The 18,237-nt window shown below is 54.9% G+C and overlaps 10 protein-coding genes across 10 annotated transcripts; 5 read left to right on the forward strand and 5 right to left on the reverse strand.

The window, feature by feature from the left end:
* Positions 1–850: 850 nt before the first annotated feature.
* PG997_011481 (uncharacterized protein) lies at positions 851–1,733 on the reverse strand (the record flags this gene model as incomplete). The annotated part of the gene is made up of 2 exons (XM_066815796.1): positions 851–1,066; positions 1,500–1,733. The coding sequence occupies 2 exons, from the start codon at positions 1,731–1,733 to the stop codon at positions 851–853; spliced, it is 450 nt and encodes a 149-aa protein (XP_066665086.1).
* A 656-nt stretch (positions 1,734–2,389) lies between these two features.
* PG997_011482 (uncharacterized protein) lies at positions 2,390–3,139 on the reverse strand (the record flags this gene model as incomplete). The annotated part of the gene is made up of 2 exons (XM_066815797.1): positions 2,390–2,635; positions 3,083–3,139. 2 exons carry the CDS (start codon positions 3,137–3,139, stop codon positions 2,390–2,392), a joined length of 303 nt encoding a protein of 100 aa, XP_066665087.1.
* Positions 3,140–3,579: 440 nt separating this feature from the next.
* On the forward strand, positions 3,580–4,386 carry PG997_011483 (uncharacterized protein; the record flags this gene model as incomplete). Its single annotated transcript, XM_066815798.1, has 1 exon — positions 3,580–4,386. The coding sequence occupies one exon, from the start codon at positions 3,580–3,582 to the stop codon at positions 4,384–4,386; it is 807 nt and encodes a 268-aa protein (XP_066665088.1).
* A 130-nt stretch (positions 4,387–4,516) lies between these two features.
* PG997_011484 (uncharacterized protein) lies at positions 4,517–5,212 on the forward strand (the record flags this gene model as incomplete). Its single annotated transcript, XM_066815799.1, has 2 exons — positions 4,517–4,710; positions 4,870–5,212. 2 exons carry the CDS (start codon positions 4,517–4,519, stop codon positions 5,210–5,212), a joined length of 537 nt encoding a protein of 178 aa, XP_066665089.1.
* A 1,851-nt stretch (positions 5,213–7,063) lies between these two features.
* Positions 7,064–8,161, reverse strand: PG997_011485 (uncharacterized protein; the record flags this gene model as incomplete). The annotated part of the gene is made up of 2 exons (XM_066815800.1): positions 7,064–7,722; positions 7,804–8,161. 2 exons carry the CDS (start codon positions 8,159–8,161, stop codon positions 7,064–7,066), a joined length of 1,017 nt encoding a protein of 338 aa, XP_066665090.1.
* Positions 8,162–8,839: 678 nt separating this feature from the next.
* Positions 8,840–10,657, reverse strand: PG997_011486 (uncharacterized protein; the record flags this gene model as incomplete). Its single annotated transcript, XM_066815801.1, has 3 exons — positions 8,840–9,564; positions 9,618–10,091; positions 10,231–10,657. 3 exons carry the CDS (start codon positions 10,655–10,657, stop codon positions 8,840–8,842), a joined length of 1,626 nt encoding a protein of 541 aa, XP_066665091.1.
* Positions 10,658–12,172: 1,515 nt separating this feature from the next.
* PG997_011487 (uncharacterized protein) lies at positions 12,173–13,042 on the forward strand (the record flags this gene model as incomplete). The annotated part of the gene is made up of 1 exon (XM_066815802.1): positions 12,173–13,042. One exon carries the CDS (start codon positions 12,173–12,175, stop codon positions 13,040–13,042), a length of 870 nt encoding a protein of 289 aa, XP_066665092.1.
* Positions 13,043–13,671: 629 nt separating this feature from the next.
* PG997_011488 (tol protein) lies at positions 13,672–14,916 on the forward strand (the record flags this gene model as incomplete). The annotated part of the gene is made up of 1 exon (XM_066815803.1): positions 13,672–14,916. One exon carries the CDS (start codon positions 13,672–13,674, stop codon positions 14,914–14,916), a length of 1,245 nt encoding a protein of 414 aa, XP_066665093.1.
* Positions 14,917–15,431: 515 nt separating this feature from the next.
* PG997_011489 (acid protease) lies at positions 15,432–16,502 on the forward strand (the record flags this gene model as incomplete). Its single annotated transcript, XM_066815804.1, has 1 exon — positions 15,432–16,502. The coding sequence occupies one exon, from the start codon at positions 15,432–15,434 to the stop codon at positions 16,500–16,502; it is 1,071 nt and encodes a 356-aa protein (XP_066665094.1).
* A 1,329-nt stretch (positions 16,503–17,831) lies between these two features.
* On the reverse strand, positions 17,832–18,171 carry PG997_011490 (uncharacterized protein; the record flags this gene model as incomplete). Its single annotated transcript, XM_066815805.1, has 2 exons — positions 17,832–18,030; positions 18,146–18,171. The coding sequence occupies 2 exons, from the start codon at positions 18,169–18,171 to the stop codon at positions 17,832–17,834; spliced, it is 225 nt and encodes a 74-aa protein (XP_066665095.1).
* Positions 18,172–18,237: the final 66 nt, after the last annotated feature.

The raw sequence follows: 18,237 nt of genomic DNA on the forward strand, positions 1-18,237 counted from the left end.
ATGTATAACAACATCGTTCAACCTTTTTCACAGCTCAAGGGGCCACTCTCCTTCCATGGCTTTACCTGTACACCACCATCTTGCTAAACAACCCTACGAGCTGAATTCTGTCGTGGTGCTCCAGCGCGATCTAAGAGTTCAAGATCAGCCCGCCCTCTGACGTGCGGGGGTAGTCCGCGTCGAGGATCTCGAGCAACCATGGCGATCTCGTACACAGCCCACCTTCCAAAAAGGGGCCGCGATCGTGTGCCCAATGTCGACGACGTTGAACGGTACCGCGTTTAGCTCCTGCCAACGCTGCTCCACGGGGGTTTTCAAAGCGGCACAGACGCGATGTGGCTTCACGTAGGACAGCTCGAGGTCCACCGGCTTGTCGATCGTGCCGTTGACAGGCTGTCCAGGCACATATCCCCCTGGGACGTCGTCCGGAGCATCGAGTGCTGGAATGACTCAGTGGCAAACCCGGAGGTTCGTCGGGTTCCAATCCATATCCATTCACCCTGCGACCCCTGACCCAGCCCAGCCCTTCACCGCACCAAGCCCTAGCACCAGCACCAGTCAAAGTGATGGCACATGCTCTGAGCATGCTTTCACGGCTCCCCTTATTATTATTATCACCGTACCCGTTCTGTCAGCATGCCACCGACGACGGATCGCTTCTTGGGCACCACGGCTCTCCTGCTTCCACAGCCGCTACCGCACCCCCTTGCCCAAGAAGACAGGGCGATAGGAATAGGAGTTTCCACCTGGAAGTCGAACGTGAACCAGGAGAGGGCGGCGCGAGTTAATATCCACCCAGATCTGGAAATACGTCTTGATCCGCTGAAGGCGCGATTGCCGACAATGGTGCCTAGGTGTTATGGATGAAATGAAGTGCTGATGGGAGTAGTGTGGCAATCAGCCGCAACCTATCGCCTAGAAGTTCCTCGTATCGGCCTGATAGACCACGACGAAGCTTGTGCGGAACAATCTGAGGGGAAGCGGATACCAGGTCCTTGTTGCGCATGTGCTTGATCTGCGCCAATTCGCCGACTGAAGCAGATGGCACCCTGAGCTCGAGAGGCATCTGCGCCATGTGCCAGGCCAGATGCGAGCCTGGGCCGCCACACGCGACACATGAGAAGAAACAATTTTACATGGGTTTTGAGTGCCGGTGCTACGGCGCCAAGGCCTCGCCGACAATCCCCATGAGGACTTTACGAACCGCCAATTCACCTGGCAACTCAGCGACGTCTACGACTGCCATTGACTGGCTTTTTCCTTTGTCATTTTCAAATTTTCTTTTCTCTTTACTGTCCCGAGCTGATGATTTGCCTTCGGGGCTTGTTCGCATTGGGATATTCGAAGGAAGTCGAGTCGTAGCTGCTTTTCAACTGCAGCTGCTCGCCCCAGGACCGACTAACAACGACAAGAGTGAGCCGTTTCAACACCTGTGTCTGCTAGTACGTTTGTTCTGATTGATGTGGTCACCGGCCACAGCCCCTGTCTTGCGCGATAACCCGAAAGCTCAAGAGAAGTCGAATTCGCCAAAGAGCATCTCCCTGCCGCTTAGTGGCAACGACATCGCCATCACTGGAAGTCTGGCTCAACAGGGGTGTCCCAACGCCCGATACGACCAGCATTGGGGTGGCAGCCGCGGGGTTGAGAGCCGCACTTCCGGCAGAGAGCGAAGACGACAACGATCCGGCATCAGCAGCGCTACGTTCGACCACTCCTCCTAGTCCACGGAACATCTTGAGATTGCCTACGGCTAGACACTCAAGAAGAAGGACCTGAGGGCGACCTTCTGCTTGAGCTCCTCCTTGAATCTGGTGAAGGTGACCAAACCCACAAGAGAATCAACAACAAAGGTCATATTGTTTTCATTTTAACGTCAAATTTTGATGCGACAGCGAAACTGGGTGTTTCTTGGGCGGCGGGAGTGTTGTAGGAGTTTCCTGGGCAGGAGGAACGAGAGTAGTGGCAGTTGGGACCTTGTGCTCACCCTGGGCCAAGGTAGGAGGAGGGAGTCCATTGGGCTGGCGGCGGACCGCTTCTACTCTCTGCCTCAGAAGCGGTATCGTCGTTAAAAGGTCAGGAAAAGATTCCAAGGCTCGGCCGAAACAGCGGTTTCGGTATAAGGGTGCGTCAGACGGAAAGACGTCAGAGAGAAGGAACAAGCAGAGAAGCAGGGAAATGAAGAGAAGGAATAAAAGAAAGAAAAGAACAACAGAAAACGGGAAAGAAGAATCCCAAAAGAACATCGAAAAAAAAGAAAAAAGAAAAAGAAGAAAAAAGAAAAAGAAAACCAGGGATAAGAACATAGAAACGGATACATGGAATGGGAGGAAAGAGGGGAATGTTCGTCAATATCTACCTCGGCGCATGTGGTGGTCGGATTGTCGCCTTGTCATGCAAGAGCGAACTTGGAGAGGACCAGCTTCGAGGCCAGGTCCTCGACCTCGGTTACGGCTAAGGGAGTCTGCGCGAGCGACTTGGCCTGCTCATCCGGCGTGAGGGCAGCCGTCGATCGCTGAGATGGCGCCTTTTCGACCGCTGCATGGTGCTTGAGAGCCTCGACCGGCTTTTGCGCCTTGGCCTTCACCACCAGGACCCCGGCGGGCTTCTCCGCTGGGTCCGCGATGTCGTACCAGACCTCTGGATAAGGGAAGACATGTTTATCCTACTCTCATCACCATAAAAACACCCAACAGCGATCATTTTCAAAGATCGTTATAATGGGGGAGGAAGAGAACGAGACGAGAGGTCGGCGAAAACGTCAGGGACCATCGAGTTGAACAAGGAATCAAGACGGCCGATGAGCGCCAAAGAGACCAAGCAGCAGGATTACTCTTCGGTATGCGTCGCGAGACTCTGATGAACATGATCGTGGATCTGGACATTATGACCAAGTACGACCCCACGGACGCACAGCGAGACGAAAGCAAGGCCCTTTCCGACATTCTGAGCACACAGATGGATCCTGACCGGGGGCGACAGCCCATCATAATGACGGCAGGATACAGTCGACCATTGTGGTAGCCCCAGTCAAGGAGCCACCACGAGTCGTTTCCAGGGGCTCTTCCTGCCCATCCGAACGTACGCGATGCACACGTGGATGAGTGAGAACGAAGGCAATTTGCGGCGCTAAGATGCCCATTTCCAGAAAACAAGTACGATCTTGTTCCCTGGGTTGCGGGTGCGGGTGCACTCAGGTTGGCCGTCAGGGCGGACCAATCGCGCTGGCAGCTTACGAGCGTGGACACTTGCGATCCTAGCAAGCAATGCCGTTTTGATGATGGATGAGGTGGAGTTGAGCCTCATGAAGGATCATTCACGAATGTTTCATTCCAGCAATCCGTTCTATAACTGCTATGGACCAGTGGCAGCGCGTACCTTGTCCTCATTCCTTATTCTCACCGGATTCTTTGGCCCATGCCGTTGAGTGTATTGCCCAGCAGTCCCTCGAGAGGATGCCTCCTCACTCCGCCATTCAACTGTTGATCAGAAACACCATCCTAGCATATACCTGCGGCAAACCTGGAACAATTGTGAAGCGAAACAGACAACCTACAGCTTCGCGACGTACCGCAGGACCGGATGTACCTTGCCGATCCGCGGCAGCACCCCAGTCCACACCCGCCCATTCCGAATAAACGGCCTCCGCCAATCCGTCGGGTTCAGCGGCTCCTGCGTCCACCTCGTCCTCTCCTTCTTCCCATCCCCCGCGACCGTCCCCACATTCTTTTGCTGCGTCGTCTCCCGCGCGATGCCGCTCGCCGCCGCGACCCGCTCGCCCCTCTCGGCGCCAAAGTTGGACGGCACGGCCCGGCTGAACTCGCGGGCGCTGACGGCGAGCAGCGCGTCGCTGTCGCGCCGGATGCCGCCCGCGAGCCGCCAGATCGCGGCCTCGGCGCCGTGGCCCGCGTCCCGGCCCCGCCAGTACTCGAGGAAGCGGTGCGCGTGCCCGAGCATGCCGCACATGGCGCCCGCGCTGTGCGGGAAGTGGCCGTTGGCCAGGGAGTCGCCCGCCACGACGCCGTTGGCCGCGACGCGGGCCGAGTCGCCCACGCGCTCGACCAGGCTGAAGGGCTTGGGCCCGTAGAGCACCGAGACCCGGCGCAGCTCGGCGGCGGGCATCTCGAGGATCAGCGCGGCTTTCGCGATGTAGTAGTCGTAGAGCAGGGCCTGGTACGCGGAGAAGTACGCCTGGGACTGGGGGCAGGTGTCGGGTGGGAGGATGCCCTTCTGGACGGGGCAGAAGGTTTCGAACTCGGGGACTTCGACCAGGAGCCAGCAGACTTCGGGGTCGTTTTCGTGGCCTACGGCGATCGAGCGGACCCAGTACTCATTCCCGTGCTGGTCGAACTCGGAGGCGATCCGGCGGCGCAGTCGCCCATGCACTAGCACCTCGATCTGGGCAGCGATGTAGTCGGCTTGCGCGACCTTGGGCCCTTGACCATCATGGTGATCGACTTTTACGTCATGCTGTCGAAAGCCGAGGCTCTCTGCGTCTTGGCAATTGATGCCGGTGGATATGCTGAAAAGCTCGGGGGATGCCAATGTCGATGGTCTCGCTGCCTGGTGTACGGATACGAACCACCTTGTTGTTGAACTCGATGATCTCGGATACCTCTTCGATTCGCACCTGAGTTCGGCCGCAGGGAGCGGTGACGAAACCGTCTCCATTCTGGACGACCCGGTGCTTGGTGAACAGGCGTACTCTCGGAGGTTCGTCCGACTTCATATCTATCTCCTCCAGCTTCTCCAGGTAGCGTCGGAGAAGGAGCTGGATAGACGATGCGGCGGCTTGCCATGTTGACGGGCCGTCAAGAACAGCCCGCATGTCAGACCGGATCAGATCCGGGTCAGGACGCTTGGGGATCTCAGGTGGTTCCGTGACCGTGACGGTTCGCTGGGGAATACCATCTTTCCACCGGTCATCGATGAACTCAATGTTCAGGATGCGACCGGTGAGATGGTGCTGGGCGTCCAGGCCATCGATGATGGCGTCCGCAATGACATCTCGCGCCTTCGTGGACACGTGATAGAAGGTGTCTGCCAGACTGAACAACGAACCGTCAAGCTTCTTGGGCAGGCGTGCCTTGCCGTAGCGCGCGAGCATCATCTGGTCGATCAGGCCCAGCTGGTGGTAGAGATCGACGCGGATGTTCCAGTGGATGCCGAGGAACGGGTCTCCGCGTATCTCAACGCCGACCGCCCGCCGTCCTGAGGCGATGGTCCAAAGCATGGCGAGCATGTTGGTGCCCCCGAGGCCGATGGCCAGGAAGTCGGGGTCCTTCACACCTTTCAGCGACGGAGCGCCGGCTCGGTTCTGCGCCAAGTACTGGGAGAGGCCATCACTTTGACCGTGATCGGAGACATCATCTTTGCTTGACATGGCTGGATCTTGCTCTTGCGATCTTTTGAGGGCTGAGCTATGTAATGAAGTGAATTCGCTTAAGAGCTTGGGGACAGATGGAATAGGGATTGCTTTTTGTTATTCCCTCGTGCCTGCTGGGCAGAGGACAAATTCGGGATATTTATAATTCAACAGGGACGTCGTTTCGAGTGTTGTTGGATAGCATCATCCTCTTCCTAGGAATGATTAGTCTGATAAAAAAGGAGTGGTGGCACGGATATTTCAGCGCGGAAGCAAGGCTCAGGTAGGTCATCATAGTTGGAAGGTACCAAGTGCGCCTGTTGGTTGCATGCCCAGGTCTTGGCTCTCAGCTCTTGCTCTATGACCCCAATAGGATTTGGGGGCATAATGAACCACAGCGTATAACAAAAGAAGGATAAAGATAGATTACGGCCGTACAGCAAACTACAAGCATCCATCTAGCCATTCACGAGAAGTTGTTGGCCAGCAGGGTTGCGGCCGGGTCATTGATCACATGGTAGTTGGAAAAGGCATTCATGGCCTGCATAACATTTTCCATCCCTGGCATCGGCGGCACTTGATATGGCCATATATCTGACTCAGGGTCGATGATATTGGTCAAGTGACTGCGCCTGAGACTTGTTGCACGAATGTTTTCAGTAAAGCTTTCAGCAGTCTACTTCAATCTAAGGGAGAGACTGACAATGGGAGAACGCTAAAATGGTAGTGTTACTCAATTGGCACTTTTCTGTCCTTGGCCTTCCGAGACCTGAAGCAGGGGAGCATTTAGATGTAGAGCTGGGACACAGGAGAACGTGACTGCATAGAAGAGCTCTTAGTGGCTGATGTAAGATGCAATCTGAATGGCCCAGACAGCGGGGCATAGGATCGTTCCACTCAGGCTCATCCATATTGGCTATCAGCAATGCGGAAAGTGCATGAGGGGTCGGGGCAAGGCGAGTTCTTTGGTATAGGTTGGTCAGCTTACGTTTGTCCCCGGATCTGGCCAATAGGCCGCCCTGTCAGTTCGAATACAGTTAGTATGACGATCTGAGTAAAACCACCCCGACATGGTGGGATTCTTCCTGAAACCCCGGAGGGCATGGGCACCGAAGCCGAGGGCGCCTTTGGGACACCCTTGAGAACAGCTGCGCTCATCGATTCAGAGCCCCTGGTTCGCTTGCTCTTGCGTCAGGGTTATTAACGGCTCCTGGCAGTTTGTTGATGCGACCCGAATTGCATCATTGAAAGGACTTACCTCCATGGTTTTGAAAAACGAAGGCGCAGATGCGAATCAACAAACATAATCTTATGCACTGCAAGCCGCTGCCTACCACGGACGTGAGGACACTAGACACTACCGAGCCTTCAACCGGCCAACGTCCTCGGTTTACTATGGCGTGGCGCCGGAAGGAGCGTCGCGTGTCGGCCACGAGGACGTGGCTCAGAAGCTCTTGGCCTCGACGCGGAAGTGAACCAGGTTAAAGGCCGTTGATATGCATCACTGACAGCCTGTATGAAAGATAGCCACATAAAAATACATGGTACGTATCCTTATTTCAAGTTTCAAACAGTCGTGGTATGTACGATCATGAAAGCAAGTAAATACTGAATTATTGCATGAACCAGAGCATTCTTGTGTCTCCTATCCACCGATTCTGTCTTTCTCGGCTCAGTAGTGTGTAGTTTGGTACCTTGCCATCACCGGACACTGTTGAAGACGGCCGCAGTGTGTTCCCATACCTTCCTCTCCATGTCCTTCATTCGAAGCGGCGCAAGGACTTTCTCGTTGTCGGCGATGTACCCGCTCGCGTTGACGAGAAAGATGCCCTTGCCGCCGTTGCTACGGGCACCCCTTTGCAATGCACCGCCGCTGCCACCAGTCTGGACTGCGCCCAGGGCCACGATGCCGTCGTCCACGCTGTAACGGGTACTAGTCGCGAGGAAGAGGCTGCGCTGCCCAGCCTCGGCGACGGAGCGGGAAAACAGCCGAATGACGGGCACGACGAGCCACCGGAGAAGAAGCCCCGCGACGCCGCTCGCCAGGCGGTCGAAGAGGGGCGTCGACACCATCCCCGGGTACGCGTGCACGAAGCTGACGTGCGGGTTCTCGGCCGCCAGCTTCTCCAGCGCGAGGGTCCCCATGGTCGCGCTGTGGACGCTGGCGCGGGCGACGGACCAGTTCCGGGCCTGGCGCAGGCCCAGGTCGTCCTCCTGCAGGGAGCCCTCCATGCCGCCCGCCAGGATCGAGACGACGTGCGGGCTCGTCGCCCGGTTGAGGAGGGGGAGCAGGAGCTGGGAGATGCGGAGGCGGGAGTAGTACCGAGTGGTCATGCTGGCATCAAGCCCTTCGGTAGTATCTATGGAAAATGGTCAGCCAGGCGGTAAGAGTGCGTCGGTGCGTAAAGCAATAGGCTCCTTCCTCTCAAGAAGAAACATACCTTGTCGTCCATCCAGCGACACGAAGCCTACGGACAGGAAAAGCAGGTCTAGGGAGGACTCCTTGGCCTTGACGAACTCGGCGACGGCTTCGGCATCTTTGATGAGCGAGACGTTCTTCTCGATGATCTCGTACTGGCCTCGAGGGTTGAGAGCCCGCAGTTCGTCGACGATGGAGCCGGCCGTCTTGACATTCCGGGCGACGATGTAGACGCGAGGGTCGGTGGCGTGCTGCGCGAACTCCTTGAGGGCTCCCAGGCCAATGCCCGAGGTCGCTCCCACAAATAGCGCTACGAGGGGCGTCTTGACACTGGCGAGGCGGCTGTTGGAGTTGAGCACAGTTTGAAGGTCGATGGCCATTCTGGTATTTGGTGTTTAAGCGAAAGGTTTGAGAAGAGCGTCCGACAGTGATCAGAGATATGCAGTTTATAAACAATCGAGTTGGTTATTGAATCTTCACCTGACTATTTAGAGGTTTTATGAAACCCCTTTTCTTATATACAGAAGTATTGCTCTTGTACGATATAGTTTCAAATCAAATAATGTATGGACGTCTGCGATCATCTAGTTGCAAACTCAAGTTCACAAGTCCCGAAGTCCGATATTGGCATATGAGGCGCAGGAGCGGGCGCAGGTAACACCGAGCGCGAGTACGCGAGTTAGTGCCGATTACGATGGACTCGCGTTGGCTCGGATATAAGGGCTATGTCAGAAGTACTGGGCGGAGTGTGATCTGTAAGCAGAATCAAGAGAGCTTGAGCTTGGGTGATAATGGCATGACATAAATTCCATTTAGTCAGCAAACCGCCTGTCCTTGGAGCTCTTTCTCCCCGGAGTTAATAAGACTCGCACTCCGACAACCCCGAAAGTAGAAAATGGGAGTTAGGCCCCTATTTCAAGAGTTTCCCACGTGCTACTGGACTCCGGGACACATCGTCTTTTGAGAAGTGAAGTCACTATATCCTCTATGACCACAATCAGATAACCACCGCCTTTAGATCAAATGATGCCGTGCCCATTGGTGACGACTTCCTCTAACTAAACACCCCTAACAAAGACACGATATTGACCTACTAACTCTAATACATGAGTGTCTTCTGCCTTGAATACTACTGTCTGGTCTTGCGCAAGCTCTTGCTTCTCCAATTTGAAGGCGGCGTCGAATAAGGGGAAGGAAGAGATGTACGGGAGCGGGGTTGAGCGAACCCAGATCCCTATCAGCACAGCCCAGATCAAAGAAAGTGCCAGCCCTTGAAAGACAATAAAGAGGTAGAACATGCTTCGGTTGAATCCTATCTTGCTGTATGGCGCCACTATAGTCGCCGTGGTGTAGAACTGCGGCAGCAGCGTTGGGCTGATGGTATTGGCCTTCAGTTCTATATTGCCCCAGTTATTGGCGTTGAATAGCCACAGGGGAAACGCGAGGATGCTCTGGAAGTTCCGCGACAGAACGCCGTCTGCGGAAGGGTCCGGAACTTGATTGTTGGTAATGACGAAGTTTGCCGCAATGGAGGTTGCTGCCGGGATGTTGGCCGCAGTAAAGTTTAGAAGCCAGTCCAATGATACCTTGTAGGCGAGAAGATCGATAGGTGGGAGCACCTCCGCTTCCGTCAGATCTTCTCCTTCCATGATGGAGTGATTAGATTGGGATGCGATGATGGATGCTTGACGGCTAAACAGTTTGATCCCGTACGTGATGTTGGGCAACGGTCTGTCCCCAAGACACTCACCCCCATCGGTGCCATGTGTGCAAGAGAATATTGCTAGTCAAACATGTCAGAATCGCCACGCCTAGAGCTGTCTGGAAGAGACTCACCTGCCTGCAGCCCTCCCCACTTTGGCCCTTGCGCTAGGCATAACTGAATACCAATAGGCGTTCCTGGGGCGCCAAATACGCTGCAGTCTCTTTTATTGAAGTCTTCGTACTCTTTGCGGTGCGTAAACTCCATCTGGACCGCAGGGGCATTCGCGATCCTGACCAATGGATACTCTGGGTAGCCCTGCGGAACAGCTGGTATGGCCATCTCGAGTCCGCCGGTCAGCAGGTAGGAAAAGCAGCCGGCACCATTGCAGTAGATAGGTTCCGCCACCACGCCAAATGTAGGATAGGCGACCAGGCCTCCAGCCATGGCGTAATAGTTATAGGGAACTGTTGTATACGGGTAATCTGGAGCCAGGGAATCCAAAAAGCCGAGAAATGGGCGGACAAGTGAGCCATTAAAAGGGCCAACCCCAGCAGTGACATTGTAGCTCAGGGCGGTTTCGTAGACTGTGTCAACCGAAATACCATCTAAACCCCGTGTTAGCTAATGAGACAGGCCACATGTTCGCTAAGATAAGAAGCGTTAATACAGAAAAGAACCAAAGTTGATATCCACAGCATTGTTGTAAAACAAACCCTGATGGCTGTTAACTATGTAGACGTATACTAGTATGATCGTGATAGTACCGCATGATAGCCCATGCTTTGCTTGAGCCGTTGGTACCGAGTGACCGTATCAGATTCATCATACTAAGAGCACCCGTAGTTGTTGAAAGGCTAAGCATGCTGGTATATGACAGCCCCTGAGGTCGACTTAGCATGGCCCATTGTAGGTATTGGAAGGTGTTTTGCAAAGCAAACGTAGTCGATAATGACAAAATAGCTTGAGCTGTACGAGCCAAAGAAAGCGTACGACTGGCATCGATCTTGTGTATGGGATTGAGAGGCTTCTCCTGGTCCGATCTGGCCTGGGCATCAAATACCGACTGTACGAAGAAAATGATGCAGACAAAAAGTGCGGTAATGCAAAAGACCGCGCAGCCTTGCATCCATGTGTTGGAGATTTTGAGTCTTCTTCGTGCCTGGGCATCCATCATGGGCAATGGTAAGTTACGGAAACTGTGCAGTCACTCCAGGCTCTCGAGAGTATTAAATCACTTTTCACGAGGCTCCCATTTCTCGAGGCAGCGTAGCCACGCGGATAATCTCTTGCAGTACTTCGCCCCCTCACAGCCTAGCCCAATGACAGCCAAGAGACCCCAAATGGCCCCTACAGTCTAAATAAAGCAGCCTGCCTGAGAGCCATTATAGCCTGAAGTCTCTGTCCCATGAGAGGTTGATAGATGCTTGGCGTACAGAATGGCCGCTCATAGCCACGCAAATTCTATTTTTACTTTTCCTATCTCCAACGCCCTAGGTCCAGACTGTTCTGTCACTTGACTGGATACATTTATTTAATCATGGGGCATCCCAATGGCAAAATGATGAGTTCGTTCCGGACACATTCTTCGCACCACGAACCATTCTACCGACACTGATCAGACGAGGCGCTTCGTTTGTAAAAATGTACCATTTCTATGTGTTGGCTGTTTTCACCTGCTATCTGTTCAAGTATGGGTCTTCAGTACGAGGTTCGACGAAATGACCACTCTCACTATGCTGTATATGCTTACTAACATACAATAGTCTTCAACACGACAGAACAGACAGGATGCCCCAGAGACTGTCAATACTCTATGGACGAAGTCTATGCCTGGAGCTGGCAGAAGGTCACAGGCAATGGGAACTACGCTTACACTGTAACTCAGACTGCGACGATGGTTAACCTGGTCAAAGTCAGTGGCACTATCACCGAAACGGAATATTTTTCACCTCCCAGTCTCAGGCATACATCGACAATGACCAACAATTACGGGACGAAAGTGCAAGAGGTTCATTATTATCGGTCTTCTCAGACGCACACAACACTCATGTACGTATTTTCACTCCCAGTCTCATCATGACACGAACACTTATCAAACATTGACATCAGAACTTATCCATCCAACTTCTTTGCCTGGCCGGACAACTATACCTGGAATGGAACCCTGAGCTTAACGAAACCCCCCAGACGGCCCAGGATGCGTTACCGTTCCGCCATCTTCACCATCTGTTGTCCCGCTCCATTCAAACCCGCAAGAATCACCAAATCAAGCCCATGTAACAGACATGTCAGATCGCAAAGGTACCGCTTACAGGCTATTGCCCATGGTGATGGAGCCACTGCCAGAAAGGGCGTTGTTTCCAGATCAGCAGCCAATCCAAGAATGTGAGCCGAAGGCAAAAGCCCCCATGTGGACGGCTTTCACGGTCACATCTTGGACCACGATGGCATCGACTTCAAGATTAGAGCATCCTTTTGTCGACGTTAGTAAGACTCCATTACCGCCAGGCGCCATTCCACCTATCCTTCCACCAACAAAGGGTGTTGGGCCTACAATAACAGACCCGAACGTCGTTCAACCAACTTCACAGGGCGATGGTGAGCAATTTATCTCCTTGAAAACAAGGAGATCATAGTTATTAACGACGGTCTAGGCATTGCTAATCCTCAACCGACCGACACCGAAATGCCGACCACCTTAGCCGAAGGCCGCCAGACGCTTGCTCCAGAAGCCGGCCCCGCAAACACAGGAAACCTGAATCCTGATGACCATGTAATCACCACACTGCCCAATGGCCACATCGCAGTGGGCAGCAAAGGCGCAAATGGAGAGTCCCTTATTGTGCTCGACGGCTCCAATACTATCATTGTACCTACGGCACTTTCCACGCCCCTTACTTTGACCACGTTAGGAGAAACCTTTACCTTCTCGCCGCTACCCTCGGCAGTAGGGGATCATACATACGAGCCCAGGACTACTACATTGCCCAACGGCCAGATCGCGGTGGCCAGTAAGGGACCGAATGGGGAGTCCATTCTCGTTCTCAGCAGCTCCAACACCATCACCCTACCAGCAGCTACATCCACTCCTGTGGCTTTGACAAGAATGGGGGAGACATTGGTGTCCCCGCCGCAACCACTTTCAGACCTGGGTCAATATGGGACCACCACCCTACCAGACGGTCACGTCGCAGTGGGCAGCAAAGGCCCCAACGGAGAATCACTCATTATCCTCGACGGTTCCAGCACCGTAACCGTGCCGACGAGCCTTTCGACACCCGTCACCTTGACTACACTGGGTGAGACATTCACTTTCTCGCCGCCATCTACAACTTCACCAGAAGGGGGCACTGACGCTACGGCTGCCACCATGGCTTCATATACCCCCCTGGTGACCACGTCGAGCAAGCCACGCGGAGCAAAGTGCCGTCGAGTCCTGTCGATCAGCCGAAGTCTAATGCTAAGGCAGAACCTGCGGGCACTGCAATCACGGGAACTACAACCACGGGCACTGGAACCACGGGCACTACAACCACAACTCCTGCTCAGTCTGTAGCGAACATGTCTTACCTGGCAATTTCAGGCGCAAGAGCGACGATGGCCTTGGTGGTATGTTTCATGTATCAGAGTGTAATGGTTTGGTTCTAGTCTTTGATATGGCGTCCCGGGGCAGTGCATGATGAATGGGGGAGACAGAACTTTCTGGGAGGTTTGGTGTTTTGTCTGAAGGGGTGTGCCTGGCCGTTTTGGATTGGTTTCCCTTCTTAGTGGTAAAGTTTCATTTGTTTAAGCCCTAATACCATTACACCCTGTATTCTACCACCACTGCCCTACCATGATGGGTGTTTCTCTCCTCAGAACCCGGAATCACCCGAGGTTCCGAGAAAGTGTTCGTTTGGAGGACACCCTGGTCTACTTAATTACAACGTCGTGTGAGTAGACTCTGGCTATATTGCGTACGCCCCCCACAAGGGTCTCCTTTGGGAGTCCAATATTCCACTTCGGGATGTTGAGATACTAATGCGGCACACATCGGGACGGCCGGAATATCCGTATCCAAGATCTTTTAGTCCTTATCGGCTTTCTGGGCAAGCATGAGAAAGCCGTAAGGTAGCAATATGCTCCGGCTAGACGGTGTGGACCACTATACGGTCATGCTGTGTGGTGGGCCGGTGATCACGGTGGATGACCCCAGGAGTGTCTAGTGATCGTGTCACGAAGGAAGACCCATACCGGCATGGGAAAATTTCGGTTACGTGGATACCCCCTACCCCGTATGCTGAGATCCGCGAATCGCGCTGGTCAACACGAGGCTGGACATACCAAGAGGCGGCCCTGTCCAGGCGTCGACTAGTCTTCACCAACCACCAAGTTTACTTCGAATGCCGCTCTATGGCGTGCTGCAAGAGCTTGCGCTTGCCGCTCCAGGCGTCACTTGAAGGGACGGACCGGGACTCGGACTGTTCTCCTTTTCAACTTCCGAATCTCTTCAGCATAACCCTTTTGGACACCAATGGATCTGCGCCATCGCGTCGTCTAGCTACCGGTTCGCTAATGGGTATCCAACTCACCCCCGAAAAAGTCACCACTTTCAATACCTACACAAACTGCACAGAACGGTTTTCGCACCGGACCTTGAGCTTCGACAGCGATTCGCTTAACGCCTTTGGCGGCATGATAAAACGATTCGAGTCGTTGCAGCGGGGGACCGTACGGCACCTGTGGGGGTCTCCTTTCTTCGACCCGCGCGACGACTACGCGCCCGGCGACATTGTGGACTACACAGGCTTCTTTCTCGCGGGGCTCTCCTGGCGGCACATGGCGACGACAGCCACTCCGCCGAACCCGGCGCCTAGGACTAGAAGCGCAAAGCAGCAGCAGCAGCCACCGCATCCCGTCCTGCCGCGTCGCCGCAAGAAGTTCCCCTCGTGGTCCTGGACGGGCTGGGAAGGCGCCGTGACCTGGCCGCGCGTGGACACGCCGTCCGAGGTGCGCGCGGGGGACCCCGATACCGGCCTCGCCGACTTCCGGCTCTCGTTCGAGGACAAGTCGATGCGGTCCCTGCCCGACATCCGGCGCGTGCCCCACGGCGGCGGGCCCCCGAAGATGGACCAGTACCCCAAAACCCTGCTGCTTCAGACGTCGATCGTGCCCGGCGACGCTATTCCGCGACTGGGGCCGCCGGGATCCGGGGAGCAGCGCTTCTGGCTTCGTGGCGAGCCGGATCTTGAGGAGGCGCGCCTGGTGCAGCGGATCCGGGGTGGACATCTCAAAGCGCTCCGTCTGGGCACGATCGGCGAGGCGGGGTTCCTGTTGGTCGTCAGAAAGAAGGGGCGATCGTACTATCGCGTCGGGCTGTTGCAGGTTCGCAGTGCTGTAATCACCGAAGGGGTTCGCGATCAGGACGTGCGTGTTTTCAAGCTCAAATAGGCAAGTGCATCCAAGTGCATACGCATGGCCTGGGATAGTTGGCGAGAAGGCGAATCAATCTTCATTGCCAAGTCTCGGAGCCTCTTCCCTTTGGTACCGAGTATCCCTACATCCTGGATTCTCCGGCAAGGCGCGAGATTACGTCACCTCGTCCCATCCATCTGGTTACAAAAGTATTGTCTCTGCAGAACCAACACACATAGTTTCACTTTTGCCTACCCTTAACCGCTTTATTACACTGACCATATGCGTGCGCCATATCGACCATGTTGGTATTCCTGCTTTGCCTCTTATCGCTCTTCGGAGCATTGTCCGAAGGCGGAATTTATACCAGTCCCATATGGCATGTTGATCGAGACCCTGGCGAGCGAGACCCTGGCGGTCGCCAACTAAACGCTCGCGCGGAACAGATCGTCCTTTCTGGTAAAGGCGACTCGCCTTCAGCCAAAGACGCTGACATGTGGGTATGGAAATCTTCCTCGTCCCATATCGGAACCAGGCCGTCTTAACCAGCCATGGCTCAAATTTTACAGTACACCCCTGGCCCGTTCGGTCTGGCCACCGTCGGGGCGCTGGGTAACCCGCCGCAGCCCTTCCGCCTCTACGTGGATCTCATCTGGGACACCTTGTTCGTGCCCAACGCCTCGCTGAGCACGCAATACACCTCCCCGGGCCTCGAGATGTTCCGCTACCGCGGCAACGAGTCCTCGACCGCCGAGCCCAGCAACCTGGGCTGGTACTATATCGGCCAGAACCTCGTCGACTTCTCGGGCCCGGCGGCGCTGGATACATTCCGCGTCGGCGGCGGTGGGCTCCGCGTCGAGCGCCAGCCGTTCGTGGCCGTCGAGCACGCCCAGCCCGAGGCTATGATCGATCTCTGGATCGGCTACGACGGCGTCCTTGGCCTCAGCCCGCGGTGGGACACGCCCACCGAGCCCACGGCATCGCGCCTGCCGTCGCCCTGGGCCCGCATGGTGCGGGACGGCGCCCTGGACGACAACGTCTTCGCCATCGAGTTGCCGCGCGCCGCCCGCGGGGGCTTCGACGAAGACGACGGCCCCGAGGTAGGCCCGACGACGGGCGCGATAACATTCGGCGGCGTCGCCGACAAGTACCGGGACGCCGAGTTCGCCGCCCTGCCCCTCGCGCGGGACGACGACCGGGTCTGGGCCGTCGCGGCGCAGTCGGTCCGCTGGGAGAACCGCACGCAGCCCATCGACTACCGCTTCAACGCCTCGACCATTGCCGTCTTTTCTACCCAGTGGATCATCGGCCTGCCCCGGCCCCTGGCGGCGAACATTCACCGGTCCATCCCCGAATGGGCGGGGAAGCAATGCGGTATGGGGCTCTTGTGTTTGATCAATTGCGAGGCGAGGAGACACTTACCCGACCTCGTCTTCGAGCTGGCCGGCCAGAACTTCACCGTGACGACGTTTCAGTACGCCTACCCGCTGGTGTACCCAAAGGAAGGGGATCAATGCACCTTCAATATCTTCTCCACGTCAATGTACACAGAGGAGGGGGGACCGATCCCGGAAGACGCTGTGATTCTAGGGAGCCCATTTCTGAATGCCTATTACAGGTGAGCCACGTCCCCGATCAAGAACGAATCGCCCATCGGGATATGCTACTAACTTGTTCTTTTCTGTCTCAGCGTATACGACTTGGACAATATGGAAATCCGGTGTAAGAACATTATATTTAACCTCTCCTTCCAGAAATGAACGCTAACGTGCTTGGGGGAATCAGTAACAGAAGTCAAAGATTGAATTGTGGGAAGCTGAGAATCGGTGATAGGGATGAAGCACTGGGAGCGCAAGTGTTCGCGAGCGGTCGGGGAGTATCAACGTATAGAGGGGCCATGCCACTTCAGTACGGCGCCACTAGTGTTAGAACTTCTCATGCGCCCAGGTATGATACATGCTTACTTCTACTGGGAGAAAGATTGCTACGTCATTTCTATACAAACTAGAGGGCTGTGTGTGTGGACGAACGGCTGCGGCGATGTTGAATTGCAGCAGCTCCTTCGGCTCGGGATCAGCAAGGCAACAGATAGCAGTAGCACCATGAAAATCCAATTAACAACGTTGCTAATGGCTGTCGGCGTTTGTACCACATGATATGTAGATGCTTAGGTTGCAAAGCCTCCTTATTATCGCATTACCAGGGATCTTGAATCTTACCCACAGCCCCCATCTACCTCTCTCCCAACTGCAAAGTATTTTCGATGACAAACGTTACACGATAAGTAATCCGAATCCGAAAATCTTGGAGTCGTTGCTTGCTGTTGTGTGACGTTTCTGCTCCATCTGGACCCTACCCTAGACCTGTTCTCTTCCTATTCTTTCTACCCTCCTTCTCCCCAGCAATGAGGGGGCATATGATTACATCTTTACCCTAGCCATGCTCCTGCGAGAACCCACAGACGGTTCATCAAAATGGCTGCTGAATGCTACAAGTGGGTGACCGATAATACTAATCATCCTTAAATCTCTTTGCAAACGATGCTTTCGCCATGCGGGCCCACCAACGACACCACCGAGGTCGTGCCATGTTGCGCGAGAGGAAATACCTGCCTCTCCAACGGCCTTTGTCACTTCCCCGAGAGCCTCGCTGGTCGATCTGGATACTACCTAGCCGGATGTACCGATGGGCGCTTGTCGCATCCGGCCTGCCGGCCGCTGTGCCGTAAGAAGAAACCCCTGAAAGATGTTCTACTATCTATCTCTTCAGGGCTGTGTACTGATACCTTGCCTGTATATGCTATGTGTATCAGAGGATCTAGCTTGGGACGTCGTTTACCATTCCGATACGAAGCTTTGGATGTGCTGTGTCGCGACAACGAGCGGCACGGTAGATTGCAAAAACCCGCCAGGAGAAAGCTTTCAAGCCCCGGCGCCCGACCAACTCATACCCTACTTCACGGTGCCTGCGGCGGGATACACGCAGTCGATCTCGGCCTCGACGCGGTCGTTTTCAATGTCGACCTTGTCACTGCCACCAACGACACCGTCATCCGCAGTCGTCTCGACCAGTCCCACGCCCGAACTGGCCGACAAGCACTTGACCACCGGCACCTCTGCTGGAATCGGCGTCGGCGTGGGCTTAACCGTACTGCTCGCCGGTACTGCCGCCGTTTTGTGGGTTCTGCGCCATCGTCGCGGCAAGAGTAGTCGAGATGTTTCAACGAGAAGGAGGAATGTCGAACAGAAATGGGGAACGCGACTACAGCAGGAAGAGGTTGCCAATGGCCATGCCGCTTTTTTATATAATTCCACGAACTACACTGCTCTCCAAGAGCTCAGAGGAGGTGAGGTCAGC

Source organism: Apiospora hydei (assembly GCF_038363865.1).
Source record: "Apiospora hydei strain CBS 114990 chromosome Unknown utg000008l_segment0_segment0, whole genome shotgun sequence".
Lineage (NCBI taxonomy): Eukaryota > Fungi > Ascomycota > Sordariomycetes > Amphisphaeriales > Apiosporaceae > Apiospora > Apiospora hydei.